Source organism: Centrocercus urophasianus, unplaced genomic scaffold (genome assembly GCF_019232065.1).
Source record: "Centrocercus urophasianus isolate 14NV4802_14NV808 unplaced genomic scaffold, USGS_Curo_1.0 seq_12, whole genome shotgun sequence".
In the NCBI taxonomy this organism is placed as follows: domain Eukaryota; kingdom Metazoa; phylum Chordata; class Aves; order Galliformes; family Phasianidae; genus Centrocercus; species Centrocercus urophasianus.
The window spans coordinates 8,409,731-8,426,651 of NW_024884364.1; the positions used below are offsets into that span (position 1 = coordinate 8,409,731).

At 41.8% G+C, this 16,921-nt stretch overlaps 1 protein-coding gene and 1 pseudogene across 1 annotated transcript; one reads left to right on the forward strand and one right to left on the reverse strand.

Moving 5' to 3' along the window:
• Positions 1-290: 290 nt before the first annotated feature.
• On the reverse strand, positions 291-7,327 carry CPOX (coproporphyrinogen oxidase). The gene is made up of 7 exons (XM_042810867.1): positions 6,922-7,327; positions 6,697-6,843; positions 6,085-6,195; positions 5,631-5,772; positions 3,159-3,377; positions 1,746-1,850; positions 291-820 (listed from the first exon to the last, which is right to left on the reverse strand). The coding sequence occupies exons 1-7, from the start codon at positions 7,325-7,327 to the stop codon at positions 733-735; spliced, it is 1,218 nt and encodes a 405-aa protein (XP_042666801.1). The 3' UTR covers positions 291-732.
• A 445-nt stretch (positions 7,328-7,772) lies between these two features.
• Positions 7,773-12,836, forward strand: LOC122155622 (annotated as a pseudogene).
• Positions 12,837-16,921: the final 4,085 nt, after the last annotated feature.

The window sequence follows — 16,921 nt, forward strand, 5'->3', positions numbered from 1 at the left end:
ATGGCTGCCAGTCTCGCAGCGCCGGGATAGCAGCTGGAGCAGCTTCCTGCCCAACCCAGTCCTTCCTGATAAGGAGTGGGCAGAGAGGAAGTGCTGGTGTGGTTGATCGCAGGTGAGAGAGAACTAGTGAGAGCAGCACTCAAGAGCTTCTCTTTAAAGCACACAGCCAACTCTTGCACCCAGCAGGCACCACTGGGACCCTAACCCAGTTTCCACTGTTCTCCACCTCCAGATGAAACATGGTGCTGTCTTTTTCACAGGTTCACGAACGTGAATTCAAAGACTTAAAATCATACCAAATATTCACTTTATTCTTAAAAATATTTCTAGAATTTCCCAACATTGTTCTCAAGTAAGCAGTGCCATCTAGGCACAGATAGTGCTTTAATTCCACTGGGGGAACGCTTCACAGTAGTTTAACATTTTGCAATCACACACAAATCAGTTGAGGAAGTTCATAAGCATGCACACTAGCCCTGGGAGGGTATCACCAGTCCTTCACAAGGCAACATCAACAAAGGATGACAACATCAGCTGATCACTCTTAAAGAAAGAGGTCACATATTTGCAAGTTAAAACAAGACTACAGCATCATCATTAAGGCACCAGGTAAGAGTAGAAATAGCTATACTAAGACGCCGTGCAGCAGCAGTTCAGAGGAGCTGGCTTGTAGGCTTTCCTCTTCTTCTGTAATGGCTCAGTATAAGCAATCCACCTTCTTCACAATCCACATCAGTGCACCCAGTCTTTGGGATTGCGGAGAACCTCTAGAATTTCAGCTTCCTTTGAGCTCTCTGGAGGTGTGTTCATGTATTCCCACCTGCAGAGAAAGGGGAAATGCATTCAGACTGCCCTGCTGCCTGCAGTTGCCTCTCCTAAGGATGCAAAGCTACAGGCCAAATAACTAAACATCGCTAGGTGCAATTTGGCATTGTTCTAAAACAGTGCACAGAGAGGAAATACCCACATTGAGAGACTGAGTTAACTTTTACTGCCCAGGTAAGATTGTGGTGTATTAACTGTTCTATGAAAAAGCCATCTCAAAACTAGCAAGCAGCATATTAAGATTAATAATAATGAACAAAAAACATCCTTATGCCTCTGTATGAGCCAGCAGCAAACCTGCATCTCGGATATACAGCTTCTGTTGTCTGATCCTTATCCCCAGCTTGGAAAGGACAAAGAAAACTGGCTAGAGAAAAGTAGCAAATGTGACAAAAAGTGTGGAACACTTATCATATAAAGTGCCCTTTAAAAAAGGGCACTTATCAGCTCAGAAGGTAGATAAGTAACAACAGAAGTCTATGAAATAAGAGCTGTTACAGAGAAAACAAGAAGAAAATCTGAAGAGTCAAACAATCATTGGCTGCAAGTAGAAAACAGGCACTTTTTCAAACAACACACAATTTAAGTGTAAAACTCCTTGCCACAGGCTTGTCAAGAGTGCCAGAAGTTCACGTGCTTTTCAAAGAGCTACTACAAAAACACCCAGAGAGGAAGCAGGGGAAATCTATCAAGAGGCACTAAGTAAGCATTAAAAAAAGTAACTAAACCATATATTACTGATGAATGAGTGAGCGTAGCAGAACAGACAAGGACCCACATATATTTAGCCACTTCTTGTATCAGGCATGAACCAACCAGTGTTAAGAGACTAGACACCAAAACAGACCATTGATTTAATCCTATAAAGTGTTTTAGTAAGAAGAGTGCCTACCTGTAACTCCATACAACTATTCCCTTACCTTGCAGTCAGTGGCAGAGACATAAGAATGCTCTCAATTCTTGATCCTGGTGTTAACAGGCCAAATTTTGTACCTCTGTCATAAACCAAGTTGAACTCCACATATCTATGGGGAGCGAAGATGCAGCAAAAGAACAATTATTATCGGAAGTGGATTTTGCTTTCTTCAGACAGCAGACATCAAACAAAAACAGGTTTTCAACCATACTGACTGTCAGAATGAACCCCACTTTGAAGCCAATTGTTCAGCATACAAACAGAGCAGTGACAATTCTGCAGGGTTTACCTCAACAACCAGTATGGAGGTATTAGCACCTAAGAGACAAATGGAAAGAGAGGGACCCTTAATATCTGCAGAAATAGAGAGCTCTGACTAGCCCAATAATCTGCAGGCTGGTTCAGTGCAATAAGCAGGCTGAGCTAGTCCTGGATGCAGCTTGAAGCAGCTACTTCCCCTTATAATCTTACCAGGTTTGCCAAATTCCATTCACAGAATGGATCCTGAAAGCCCAATGCCCCAAGAAACAGTTCCACCAAATTAAGCAGATGGCTTACTTGGGGGTTACTGCTGTAAGCCCATAATTGAAACTGGAATGTTTATGCCATCTTCATGCCACTTTTACAGGTTTCTTTGCAGAAAAAGCAGCAAGCAAATAGTTCCTATTTTTGCACAGAGCACATATATGATTTCTCCATATGCTCAGATAGAACAGAAACAAGAGTATTGACTGATTAGCTTTTGTAGCATTAATGGTCCTTCATCGTAATATACATCCTCAAAAGTCTTTTAAGTTCCAGTGACTTTTTGCTTTGACAGAAAAACAAAACCCCTCTTTGTTCCTTTGCAAAGAGTTCATGGCATACTCATTTCAGTGAAAAAAAAAATCAGACTAAGTATATATGTAAGTAACTGAAAGTACTGTTGGGTAAATTGGTGCCTTCCTGGGGCTTAGCTTCATTACTGAATAGTAAGCATGACTCCCTTACCCTTATGCTCCTCATGTGACAGGGCATATCACTGGTCTGCCAAAGGTGGGATTCAGGACACTGTGCACATGTGCACCCCTTTGCTTGTTACTAAATGCAGCAGCTTTTCCTGTTTTATAAAGGAATCTGAGAGAAACAGCAGCATTTTGTATGAGTTGCTTATGCTGTTGCAACATAGGAGAGCAAGAGGTACAGATGAGGGTGTGCTAGTACCTTTTCTAGCATCTCCCCAGCAAGCTAGCACTGAACATCAAGAATTGTTCTGTACACAGAAACGCTGCAACTCTGAAGTGAACTTGCCCCATGCCATGACAGGGTATAAAATGCACTTCAGTACATAAGCCCTGTGACCATGAAGAACTAGCTCATTTTATTCTAACCAGTCTCATCCACCTCCCGTGTATTCTTTTGCTCCTTTGATACTCACCGTCCTCTCCGAAGCTGCTGCCACAGTTTCTCCTCTGGTGTGTAGGAGTCATGGCAGTGCTTTTTTACAATGGGAACATAAGAAGGCACTACAGCTTTGGCACAGCTCTGTACAAACTGGAATACTTCCTCCTTGGAAGGAGAGTCCATGTCATCAAAGAATATGCCTCCAATCCCTCTTCGCTCATCACGGTGCTTGATATAGAAGTAGTCATCACACCTAGATGGGGCAGCAGACAGTTATTAATAGGACCCATGAAAAAAAACCCTTATCTGCTACCTGGCACAGGACAGCACTAGCGAAATAGTGATGGGAAGTCAGTTCTCACAGTGCCACGTGCCTTACTGTTGCACAGACTGTTACAAGCAGTACTGTACAGCCCCATGCAGAATGCAATCACTGAAAGCTCTGATTAAATGGGCATCGCAAAGCTGTGGCCACTGAATGTGTAACAGTCAGTGACCATGGAGACATTTTCATGTGTAGTCCTCTAACAGTCATCTAATCCATATTCTCTACTTATGAGGAGGAGCTCACCCTAACAGATCTTTCTAAATTTCATTCCCTGAAATATATACAGATCCCAGACTATTTGTACTACTTTCAGACAAATGTGAAATGAACCAGTAAGCTTAAAAATAATCTCTTTATTCTTTTTGCTATTACTGTGAGAAAATTGACTTCCTGCATTAAAATTAAAAAATAAAAATAATAATAAAAAAAAAAATCAGCAAACCCAAGACTGGATAAAAAGGCCAGTCAATAACAGGGAAGGAAAAAAAAAAAAAAAGCGAGGCAGCCTTCCTTGAAAAAAAACTTTATAACAGTTTAAGTTTGGAAGATGGAGTCATTCTAGCACTGGCGATTCGCAGCTCACTGTCAAGTTTATGAATATGTGCGGCTTATCCTATAATGAGGAGAAAATTAATCCATTTTGTATTCATTGGGAGCGTATAGGTATGCAATTACTGTAAGTCAGCTGATTCACTATATCCACATTCAACTTGCTTAGGCAACCGTGTCCTGCAAGTCTTCACCTAGGGGCAGAAATGGAAGGGAAGCAGAACCCAACAACAAGAAGGAAATCCTGTCTTCCTTTAGGACTAGCACACCATACATGTGTCCATCCACAGTTACTGTTAACAAGCAGTATAATTGGCACAGCCATAGAGGAAGGGAAATAGATAACCTAAGTTATTTTTTTTTTTCATTCACTGAGATGATCAGCTTTTTTATTTTATAGCAGCAGGAAGAGTTTGGAAAAAAAGGCTGCTTTAAAGCTGGATCAGGAAGGCAAAGTGGCAAACGTAACAAGACCTTTTCTGGTTGAGAAAAGATGGAAAAAAGGCAATACAAATTAGTAGAAGCACAGAGGAGATTCACAGTCCTCCAGCAATGAGAACAACATGCCCCTACACAGCTGCTGCTTACAACAAATGCTCATGCTGGGATTGGGAAAACCGCCTTTGTCCACTGGACACAATGGACAAATGTCCTCCTTTGAGCTGCCCCTCAGACTAAGAACAGACATCCATCTCTCTGTTCTCCAGCTGCTGGTGTTGCTTGCCTCCTTATCCTGCAAACAACATGACCATTAGGGTAGGCATTCTGAAGCAGCACGCAAAAAATCCATCAGACAGTCTGTAATCTTAAAATGTTAAGGTGTGCTCCTGGACTAAGTGGTTCACACCCAAACTACAACACCCACGTTATCTCCAGTCCTCAGGCAAGACCTCGTAGGTGACAAAAGGCTAACCGTCCTTTCTGGATACCATAGGTTGCAGCAGATAGGATTATCAGAGACAGAGCAGCAAGCACCCACTGAACAGCAGGGAAGGATCCTGTCAACTACATCTCTCAGCTCAAGAAGAACATTCAAAGTTCACATCTTTAGAGAATACACTGTTGAACACTATGTGAACGTAACACTGGGAACAAAACTAAGCACCAAAATCATGAAGCTTCTACATTAAGGAGAAGCTCCTTTAACAACACTGCAAAAAAAAAAAAAAAAAGGAAGAAAGAAGGATAATGAAAGACATGATGAATGAAGAATAACTTCAGTGGAATTTAGACATGCACATTTACCATGAGTTCACTGTAAGCAGAAAAAGTGCAAGTCCAAAGTCCACAGGCCTCTGAGGCAAAAATCTCATCCTAGTTTGACACCAGAGGATAAAAAGAACATTTAAGATGCCTAATGAGGTCTGTGGCTTACAAAATCTGTAGAGTCAGCTTATTTTTTTATTCAGTTTACAGATCTCAGCTTCAGCTCTCTCAGGCTTCTGTAAATAAGAGACTGCTTCAAACTACATTTTGTCCCAGAGTACGTATCCGCTGATTTTCACTAGGATCTGCTGACACCAGAAGGCAGAAGAGAACCTACTGTTCTTAGAATACACTTAATTGGCAATTTCTAACGCTGCTTTTTGCTCTCACAAAATTTGGAATCTGAGTACATCTCTCACATACCATTTCTTATACTTGGGATACAGCTTCAGATCGTGCTTGTCACAAACTTCTTTCAGAGTCTTGTGGAAATGTACAGCATCTTCTTCATTCAAGTAAGTCGGAGTGAGGTCCGTTCCACCACCAAACCACCACTGTTTAGTTCCTATAGGAGAGAAGCAAGCAACAACATCAAAAAAAAAAAAAACCAACAAAGAAACACAAACCAAAAAGCCCACCTTCCAAACAGAAATACATTGCTAGTGCTTCACCAAGAACAACTATTTGTACAATACAAAATAAACCATTATTCCTTTCTTCTATTAAACTCCAGGAAGCAGTGCTACTCAACAGGCTCTTGCCACAGCTGGCAAAAAAAGTCCTCTGGTTCTTAACCTCTTAGCCTAGCCATGTCGTCACAATTCCTTCATACAGAGTGGTACACATCAAGTGTATTGCACTGACTTCTAGTTCTTACCGTCGGCTTCCTCAATTTCAAAGTATCTGTAGTTGAAGTGCATGGTTGGAACATGAGGATTCTTTGGATGAATAACAGAGCTTACACCCATGGCACAGAAAGGCAGTTTTCCTAGGTAAAAAGATGCACAGAAAGAAAATCTAGAGTTTTTCAAATAACTTCATTTATTACCTTTTAAGGAACATTGCTATCTATCTTAGTTTTCAAGCTGTCATTCGGCTACACGCAAATTTCACAATAATAATTACTCTGTGTGAAATTTGCTTCTCATCCACGTATTTTTTTATGTGCCTCATTAAAAGCCTTTTTCTACATTTGTCCTAAAAATGCAAAAAAGGGATAATTACAGAATTGTTAACGTTGGAAAAGCCCTCTCACATCACCTAGTCCAACTGTCAACCCGTGCCCACTAAAACATCTCTCAGTGCCGCATCTACACGGCTCTTGAACACCTCCAGGGACCGTCACTCCACCATCTCCGTGGGCAACCTGTGTCAGTGCCTTATCACTCTTTCTGAGAAGACCTTTCTCCTAACATCCAGCCTGAATCTCCTCTGAAATAATATATCGGAGCACCCTTCTTCCCTCCCTTCCCCCTCGCGGTCCCCTTACCATCCTCGGTGGCCTTCAGGACCTTCCCCCTACTCCTCATCTGCTGCGCCGCCTCCTCGGACAGCTGTCCGAACACCACCGACACGTTCACGCCCGCCTTCTCGAAGATCTCTCCGTCCTGTAGCACGCAGCTGATGCCTCCTCCGCCTGCCAACGCCGCACCGGGTCACCGAGGGCCGGGAGCCCCCCGCGCCCCGCCGCCCCCGGCCGCCCCGTGCCCCGCACCTTCCTTCCTCTCCCAGGTGTCCACGGCGAAAGAGGCGCCGGGGTCCAGCGCCGCCAGAGCGCGGCACACCTCGGCCTGAGTCTCCATGATGAGCAGTTCCATGCGGCTCCCCAGCTCCCGCCGCCGCCGCCGCAGCTCCCGCAGCCCGCTCACCGGCGGCGCCATGAATCGCCGTCGCACCTCCTCCTCCTCCTCCTCCTCCTCGGCCGCCGCCATGGAGGCCCGCCGCCGCCACAGCCCTAGCCCCAGCCCGCCCAGCGCCCCCGCCGCCGCCACAGCCCAGCGCCGCCCGCTTCGGACCGCGGGGACCCCCGGCGGCGCGGAGCCCAGCCAGCGGCGGGACGCGGCGCACAGGGCGGGCGGGGCGCGGGCGGCCCCGCGGAGCAACTGCGCGGCTGCCGCCATGACGGGCACCAGCGGCGCTCTGCCACTGACAGCGGTGGGGCGGGATCCCAGCAGAAAGGGCAGGGCGGGGCGGAGCAGATAGAGCTCAATAGCGTCCTCTTTTTTTCTTCTTTCCTTTTTTTTTTAATACGACCCCCAAAGCACAACCGTTTTCTTGTTTCTTCTGTGTCTTATTTCACTCGTTAGAATTCTTTATAGGACGAGAGGTGATTCCTCTCGTGCTGGGGAGGACATGAGGAAACGTTTCTCTGCAGACTAACAGAGCACAGCACAGGGAGGTGGCGGAGTCCCTCCCCCCGTCCCTGGAGGTGTTCAAGAGCCGTGTAGATGCGGCACTGAGAGACTCGGTTAGTGGGCGTGGTGGGGATAGGCCGACAGCTGGAATAGGTGATCTGAGAGATCTTTTCCAACCTTAATGATTCAAAGTCTGTGAGGTCAAATTGCGATGTCTACGTTACTAGTCATGCGCGGCAGTCGCCATGGCATGAAGGCAGGAGCCAACTTGTCTCTCACGTAAAACATTTCTCTGTGGTAGGATCGTCACCACGGCTGCAGAGCATCTGTGGTATGAGTCAAGACTTTAGCAGGTTCAGGCATGGAGAAGATGTGTCTGTGTGCTGCATAGCTGCTTTTCATGCTCACTGCTGGTCTTGTAAATGCCTGGCCAACTTGTGGAAAAGTTGCTTAGAGCAGTCAGAATGCTTCCCAGAGATCTCAGAGGATATGTGCTTACACTTTCCTTTCAATCACTGAAGCTGAAGTACAGTTTTGTTGATTATTATTATTTTTTTCTTCTACAAGAGCCATTCTGAAAGTATTGCCTCCTCTTTCATTATGTCAGCCCATGCTGTCAGGAGCAGATGGTGGTATGGCAGCAGAGGTTGAACCTTCCCACCAATGTTCCTTTACATGTTTTTGCTGTGCGACAGATGGCAGCAGAGGGGCAGTCTGACAGAATGACATCTGGCATAGGAGTGCAGATGAAGCAAGGGTGTGGAATTGAATTCCTCCACCTGGAAAAAAAGCCCCCACTGACCTTCAGTGACCATCACTGGTATTTGATGAACATTTTTGGAGATAAAACAATGAATGTGAGCACAGTGAGGCAGTGGGCAGTACGTTCCAGCACTGGTGACAGCAACAGTGGTCACATCCACAAGTGGAGACTTTGACAAATGCTGCATTCTTGTTCACTGCTGGTGAAAATGCACAGCTAATCGTAGTGCCAGTGTTGAAAAACACTGTTTTCTATCCAAGAATTTTCTCTGTCAAATATTGTTATTGTGCTCCTTGTATCTGTTGTAGTTTCCATGGAAATAAATAGGAGATACTGTTTTCAGTGTGTCCCACATAATAAGAGTGATAAGAGGTATGGTTATCATAGAGCCAGATGTGGAAAGGCTATAAGTAGCACCAATTTACAGTTCCAAGTTTGATTTTCATTCATTCATTCATTCATTTATTTTTTTGCTAGTATCAGCACTGTGTCTATTAAACTGATTTTCTCTTTTTCTCAGCTGCTCTGAAATGAGCTACGTCAACCATGAGACAGTACAATGAAGGACAGCCACAATGACCAAAGGCTGTAGCAAACAAGTAAAACCACAGTTTTCCTCAAACCAACATGTAAGTGACAACTGTGGGTACTGTGTTGAACTGAGCTGTGAGAGTTTTCTTTCCAATCAAGAAGCAGATTTAATAATATTTTATAAATTATGCATATTATTGACAGAGGGCCCGCATCAGAATCATCCTGAGAAAAGTAACAGCCGTGTTGAAGGCCTGATCCTGTAAGATTTGTATGATAGCATGTGACAATTCCTGGTAACACTGAGTTACTGTTATTTAAGGAATGTTTTACACCAGTAGTATCCAAGAGATCACCCTTGCCTTTGTGATGTCCCTAACATGAATTGGGGCTTCATTATCTGCTTCTCTTCATTGTCTGAATTTGGGTTTGAATAAGGGTGTAAAGTGATAACATTCGCTCAAAGGCTTAGGCCATTTTTAATTTGATTCTGTTCTTTGGCAGCAGAGGATGCTGTGAAGCTGCTGAAGCTCTGCAAGTAAGAAGGAAAAGAGACCTCTGGATTCAAATCTTTTCTGCCACCAGCTGTAGAGGACAGGATCCTTTCAAGATTCCAGAATGAACCAGGAGACATGAACCAGTAGCAGCAGGAGTGAAGGAAGTGAACTTTGCAGTAGAGATATGAGGCTGAGGGAGGACACTACGACCTCATGGGCTGTGGTAAGATTGCTTAGTTCAGACACACTAAGCAGCTCTTTGCACCATTCTTTATCCATAGAGGGCTGTGATACCTCACTTTCTTCTTGAATTACTTTCAGTGGATTTACTTAAACATTTTCATGATAACCAGTGTGCATAATGTCCACTTCATGCTGTGGTTAAGTTCTGTTCTTTTAGTGGGATTCTTAAACATGACTATATTAGAAAAAAAAAAGAAAAAAAAAAAAAAAAAAAAAAAAAAAAAGAAAAGAAAAGAAAAGAAAAGAAAAGAAAGAAAAGAAAAGAAAAGAGAAAAGAAAAGGAAAAAAAAGGAAAAAAAGAATGCTGATGCTAAAATAAAAGAAATATAAAATGCATTCATGCTTATGAGAATTTCACTGATGTTTGTATTGGAAGTTGAGTACAAACTTTGATACCATATGGTAATTCAGGCTGGGCAGGGCCACTTGATGTTTCTAGTCCAGCCGCAGGGGCTCATGGCTCCCTATCTGGATGAGACTGCTCAGAGCTTTTCTGTTCAGCTGCTTTTGTGTGCGAGTTTCCTGTTGTGCCTGGGCTCCTGTCGCAGCACTGCAATGACATTATGAGGAGTATTTTTTTTTCTTACATCTAGCAAGAATTTCTATTGCTGTTACCACATTGTGGTCAGCATTTACTTGCTGCTGAACCTTGAAAGCATGACGTTTTTACTGAGTAGGATTTTTCAGGCTGGTTGCTGGAGCTTGATTAGGCTGCAATTTCTGGTGAAAGTGAGGGGGAGTGACAGACTGAAAATGGGACGCTCCCCCTATTTGCCAAATCCTCTCATCCTTAGCAGTCTGTGAGGTCCTCCTTTGTGAGGTCCTCCTTTGTAAGGTCCTCCTTTGTGAGGTCCTTTGCTGTAACAGCAGGTTGAGGTTGAAACTTCAAGCAAATCCCATGCGCTTTCCTTTTGCAGAAGTGAGAAAGATGCAAGAATGGTTATTTATGACCTTGTTTGTATATGTACAACCAAACTGCGCTGGCCAGTAAAGAAAATATTGTTTATTTTTCATCATTTGAATTAATGTTCCTCATCACATTATTTTGTCTTACCTCACTTTATGGTACCGAGAAGGGTAGTATATATTGCACATATGTAAGAGGTTCAACTACAACTACAGTGATAGGACCCTAGGAAAGTACATTTATATCTATATTTATATCTTACTTTTTATCTGTGCTTTCAGTGTGCATTTGGTAAATGCAGATAAGGTCACCAGCTGAAGAACACTGAGAAACAGTGAGCAAAAAGATACTGTCAGATTTATAGTTCACCAGTTACTATTTAGTTGCTAGAGTGTGGACAAAGCCTTACATTGCTGAATGAATTAGCTCTGCATCTGCTGAAGTATTTTTAGTAAGATAGTAATGTAACAGAGCTATAACAGAGACAGTGTCACAGGAGTTCCCATCTGGTTTGTCTCTGTAAGGAGAAAACATGCCAGAGCCAGCAGGAGCTTCTGCTCCTCCTGAAGTCACAGGAGAGTCTATGATTAGTAACATTACCCCCCAAGTCTGGAAAATGGGGAAGAATAAGTGTGCTGAAAGGCTGCCAGAAGAGGAGTGCCTGATGCCTATTTCTGGAGATGAATTATAAAAGGAAAAGGCAAGAGGAAGGAGAGTGTTGCAGATGCTAAAATTGATCTCTATGGCTGCAGTAACACCAGAAGCTTGGGTTAAGATTGCGGAAGTGTTATCTTCTTGTGCGTCCAAAACATTTCCCAGCACAAGGCATGGTGGCAGGATGAAAGCTATGTCAAAGCTATGTCATAGTTCATGTCTAATTAACTGGACTAAATCATATTCAGACCGGTAACTTCTAATAATTGATGACATTCCTTTTGTACAGTTTATTGCAGTGTTCAAGGTTTTGCATCAGCCTTTCACAGTTTGCATTTACTGATGATATTAACAGACCTCTCTTCTAAATGCTCATTCAAGGTCCCTTCATTTTCTACGGCTAGAAGATCATCTCCCCAGCAATTCAGAGGGTCAGTAGAACTTTAAAATTCAACTCCTCTTGGTATCATTGATGTTTCCTCTCTCTTGAATATCTAAAAACACAGTGAGGTTCTTCTCCACACTATCAGGACTTCCTCAGGTGTCTCTTCACCAGAAGATGGACAGTTCTCGTCTGATAATTGTTTTATGGTGATCACTGTCACCACAAGCAAAATATACATCAGGAACACGTTGCTCACCCTTGAGTCTGAGCCTTCCATACTGGAAGGGATGAGCTGCTGTTAGTGAGAAGCTCAGCCACTGCCATGCTGTATCTGGACACGATCAAGCAGCAGCCCATAAGTCTTCATGACAGGTTCACTGAAATGCACAGGATGAACCTGCGTGTGCAGAATGCAATGGATCAGCTTGAACAGAAGATAAATGATTTTTTAATGAACATAAAGAAAAAAAAACCTGAATAGAGGGAAGAACAAACAACATCAATCAAAAACAATTATTATAAGGCTTTGGAAGATGCAGATGAAAAAGTACAGCTGGCTAATTAAATTTATGATATGGTAGACCATCATGTGAGAAAACTTGACAAGGAATTTGCTAAATTTGGAGTGGAGCTTGAAGCAGACAATGCTGGAATCACAGAGATATTGAAGAGACAGTTGGAATTGGATACATTGCGTACAATACAAACTCTTCTCAACTACTGGGATTGTATAGCTTGGGCTCATTACCTTAAGGGCTTGGGGTCAATTACCATGGCAGCAGCTCTAGCAGTGCAAGTCACAGTGCAAATGAAGGAAGGAAGAAGAACATCTGGTCTAAAAGTCAGCTATTTAGGAACAATGATCTCCAGCTTGGAAGAAAATTTTCATTATCTAGAGGTTTGACTGGATAATCATTATCAGCTCTGGAATTTACGTGAATGCAAACATTAAATTCATCAAAGAAAGATTACAAAATAGAAGAAAAAGCAAAAGTAACAAATCCAAAAGGCAGCAGTCATCATCATCTTCCTCTTCTTCATTTCTGTTGTATTCTTCATCTGCACTGGCACAAGAACTTTCCCAGCAAACTGCAGTAATCCAGAGTCTGATTCTAATAGATGGGTTGACTAGACCTATGATCCAAATGAGCCACGCTACCTCATTTGTAATCAGGTATCCTATTTTGGAATTGTCCCGTTATGGATGTGCTGGACTGATAGAAGCACCAGAAGGGAAATGGTACCTCTCAGAGTGTACAGCTGCAATGAAGAGAAGGTGCAGTGGACACAAATAAATGTATTTGTCTGGAAAAAAAATTGCATACTAAAGATTTTACAGGGGACTTAAGTGTGGGGAAGAATCCCTACCACACTTCTTTGCAACCATTTAAAGAAGGCATAGCAGTCATAAGATCTTGAACTATTGGTTTTGCTGTTTGTGTTTTAATATTGTGCATAAACCGTGCATATACATCCATGTGCTACTGGTTCTATTCCAATGAGCCTTGTGTTATTCCAGTTGCCAACACATACAGACATTTGTACTATCCAAACCATTTTATCTAAGCAATGGGAATTCTACAATCATTCAGTCTTTTAAAAAGGGGAATGGCATAAAACTAAAAGATGGTAAATTTAGGTTAGGTGTTAAAAAGAAATTCTTTACTTAGAGAGTGGAGAGGAACAAACAATGCTTTGTTCTTGTGTACTTTTGAGCATGGTTTGTGAAAGAGCACCTTAAAAGGCCAATCAACATGTGTCTGTTTTTAGTCTTACCAAAGAGGAATCACCACCTGCTGAATCACAGCTTTCACTTCCTTTGTTGCTAGAGCTTTTTAATTTTTTCTCTTTTGTTAGTCTAGCTCTGTGGACTTGGCATTATGACCAACAGCAAGAAAGTCAAGCCAGAGATGAAGCGGGGGAGTGTAGAGGCAGGTCTATGGGCAGGGACTTTGTGGACTGAGTGTGAAGAAGTGCAGGAGCCTCCCCTGTAGATTAATGCAAGTGTTGTACTTTGCAGGACAGTGGACAGCAAAGGACAGAATAGAAGCTTCTGGTGTCTGTTTGTTTGGAGACCAGTAACGTTTTAAAAGTTAGTTTTCACAAGTGGGCTGAACTCTGGAGGAACTCTGCCAGGTATGGTTTGGCTTGCATGAACTGAAGTGGATTTGTGGAGCAGGCTAGCATGCTGAAATCCATTACCATTTGCTGTACTAGTGTTTTCCAACAGTTTACTCTGTATGATCCCTTATGAGAAGATCTTGGAAATTCTGGTGAGGTTTAGGTGCACCACCTCAGCGTCTCAGCATCACACTTCCTTTCTTGCCTATTTATACAACTCAGTCTTCTTTCCAGAGCGTGTTTTGTTATGAGTTCTGTGGGGACTTCATTGTCTTTTTTAGCTTTTAAGTGAAACAAAATGTCCCCAGACAATGCTGGTTTTCAGAGCCACAATATCTTCCCCTTCTGCGTACTTCTTCAGTTTCATTCCTTTTTAAATGTAATAAAACCCAGAGCACAGATGCCTTTCTTCCCCTGTTCTTTAAAACTGCCTTGAAAGTCCCTAGCTAGATAATCACATGTTCATCACTGTTTTTCCCCAAGGGCCTTTTTGTGTGTGTGTGTGGAAACACAATTCTTAGGATTGTTATCCCGAGTCTTTCTTTTGCAGAGAAGAGCAGTTTTCTACTCTTACTTGTTGAAAACACCTACAAATTTTCCTCTCCCACAAGTTTTAAATGTTTGCTCTTTTACAGTTGTCCTCATTTTCCATTAATGTGAGATACCAGAAGCATTTCTTCCTTAGTTTTTTTTTTTAAATAGGAAGCCTTGGAAAAGTTCTTATGTTTTCATCTTTCTATAAATGGAAGATTTAAGAGGATGGCTTTCATTTTTAAAAGCAGGGGCCATGTGAACATTATAGGGCATGGAGACCCCACCTGTCTTTGCTGCTTTTAAGGATAGGCTGTCACTTGGGTTACAAAGCTCAGTTGCACATTACCAAAATGTGTTTAAAACTTGGGCTTCAATCCATCATCAGCATTTTTACAGTCAGGTTCTTAAATATGTAAAAGGTTACTTCTGTGAGCTTGGGAAAGTGGAAGATATAGACATATTGCACTACTTGAGTATTCATTCAGTTCCCTCATTCTGGTATCGTTGTGACCCTCTTTCATTGTGATCCATTTATTTCTCATTTTGTATTTAGCTACAAGAAGGAAAAGAAAGGATATTAAATTTACAACAAGAAGTTGGCGACAGTATTAACCTATACTACAATTTGCATAGGATTCCATAAATATTTCCAAAGAAATATTAACTGAACCATCCGATGTAAAAAAAAAAATGAGTTATTTTTATTGTTGCTAAATAATCCAAAAATTTATATCAGTGAAATAGTCTATTAGTCTGTAGATATTTCCCTAAAAACACATTAACTCAGTTTTGTTGCATTTTCAGGGCAGTTTGATCACAGAGGATTATGACAATATTATATACTGTATAACCCTGGGCTCCATGACAGTATGGGTGTGTTAGGAAACACCCCTATCTTGAGGGGGAAATTTTACAATATAGAAAATAAGCAAGGCTCTTAAGTTATTATAATTTTAAAATTGATTGATTTCTTGCTAATATGAAGACAGTGTTTTATGTACTGTCTTTATCTTAGCCATTTCATTTGCACTTATGTAAAAGATAAGCAGCTTTTAAATTGGTAGGCAGTTTTCTCTGCTTTGACATGTTTTAAGTTTTGCTGTACAGTTTCATGTATAGTTTTTGACAACTTACACAAACTCAGACAGCAAGTTATGCCTTGCATTCAAGAAATTTGACAACTTTGGTTGACATTTTGGATCTAGAAAAATGTCCAAGCTTACATAATTCCAGGCCATCCTGCAAGTGCTGAAGTCTAACATCTGTCATTTATCTGCTTGAACAACTTTGTTTGTTTTTTTAAAGTGCAGACCACTGGGCTCATCATGCAAGGGAGATCTACCAGATCTCAGAGTGCTTTCATTATTACTTGGTATGTTCAGAAAGCATTGAGATTCAGTACGATTTTTCTGAAAGTTTTCCTTGCAATTTGTGGGTATAGTATCTGCAAAAGGTGAAACTTCTTATTTATCTAATTTGTCTCTGTATCTCTGTAGCTTTTAATCAGCCTCTGCCTCACTGCTGGGACAAACAGTGATTCTAGTGCTGATGCCCTGACATTGAGCATATGTCACAGAGGATTGTTGGGGAAGGATTATTTTCTCACAGTATTGTAGTTGAAATTCCCAGGCAGCAGGCTTAAATAAAAAAAAAAGGAAGTTGTTTTTATGGATCACTGTGCAAACAAACTAAGAGACTGAGTGTCTCAGGGCATTACTGCAGGTGGGAGTGTAAGTGGAATCATAAAGGAGCTGAAAACAAAAAATAATGGAAAAGCTTTCAAATGCACAGGTGCAACACCAGCCTGTGGCAATGGCTGTCCTTGAACAGCAAATTACCTCACTAGAGTATTAGGGAATGAGTCAGTCTTGCCCTGCTTTTTGTGCTCTTTCCCAAAGTACCCATTACTGGCCACTGTCAGATAAAGCAGCTTAGGTTTTTAGAGATTTGATCCAAATCACTTTGGGTGCCCTTGTGTTGTTCATCCCCTACGTTTGTGAAACAGGAGTAGGATTCATGCCCAAGTATGCATTTCTCAATGTACAGGAAAAAAATAAAATTCATGCCTTTAGCCACACCACAGCATGTTTTCATGCTGTTAATGTACGTACAATGTTAATGAGCGTAAACACATCCACTTAATTTAAGCATATTCTCCAGATTAAGAGCAGGAGTACATTAGATCCTTGGATCTAAGTTTGTAGTTTAATGTTCTGATAATGAACTGATGGTCTGAGAAGCAGAAATAAAACAGCATCGAGTTGTTCTTCATTCTGCTGCAGCCTGATTTGTTTAGTTCACAAATTTTCAGGAACAGTAAGAAAAATGCAGGCTTCCAGTGCAGTCCAATGCCAAGAATGTAATCCACAGTTTGTCCTTAATCCCATGAGGATCATCTCCAATGTTTCCAGTGCTTTTGGCAGGAATATTAAATTACAAGATCTAGGATGCTTGCCAGAAACAGAAAAAAAAAAAAAAAAAGATTCACAATAAAAGCAGTGTCCCCACTCTGTGTTTCAGCAGCAGAAAAATGACATTAATATGGATGACTGGCTTGAAAAAAATAAAATAAAATTCAGAGGGCAATTTTTCACAAGGGTCTTATGGCAATCCATTTATTTAATTTTTCAGCGCTAAAATATGTGCTGTTCAGTCTCTGGTGACAATTCAGGGTGACCATTTTGTTTGTATATTGAGCTTTTCTTTTATGCAATTGAGGGTAGCA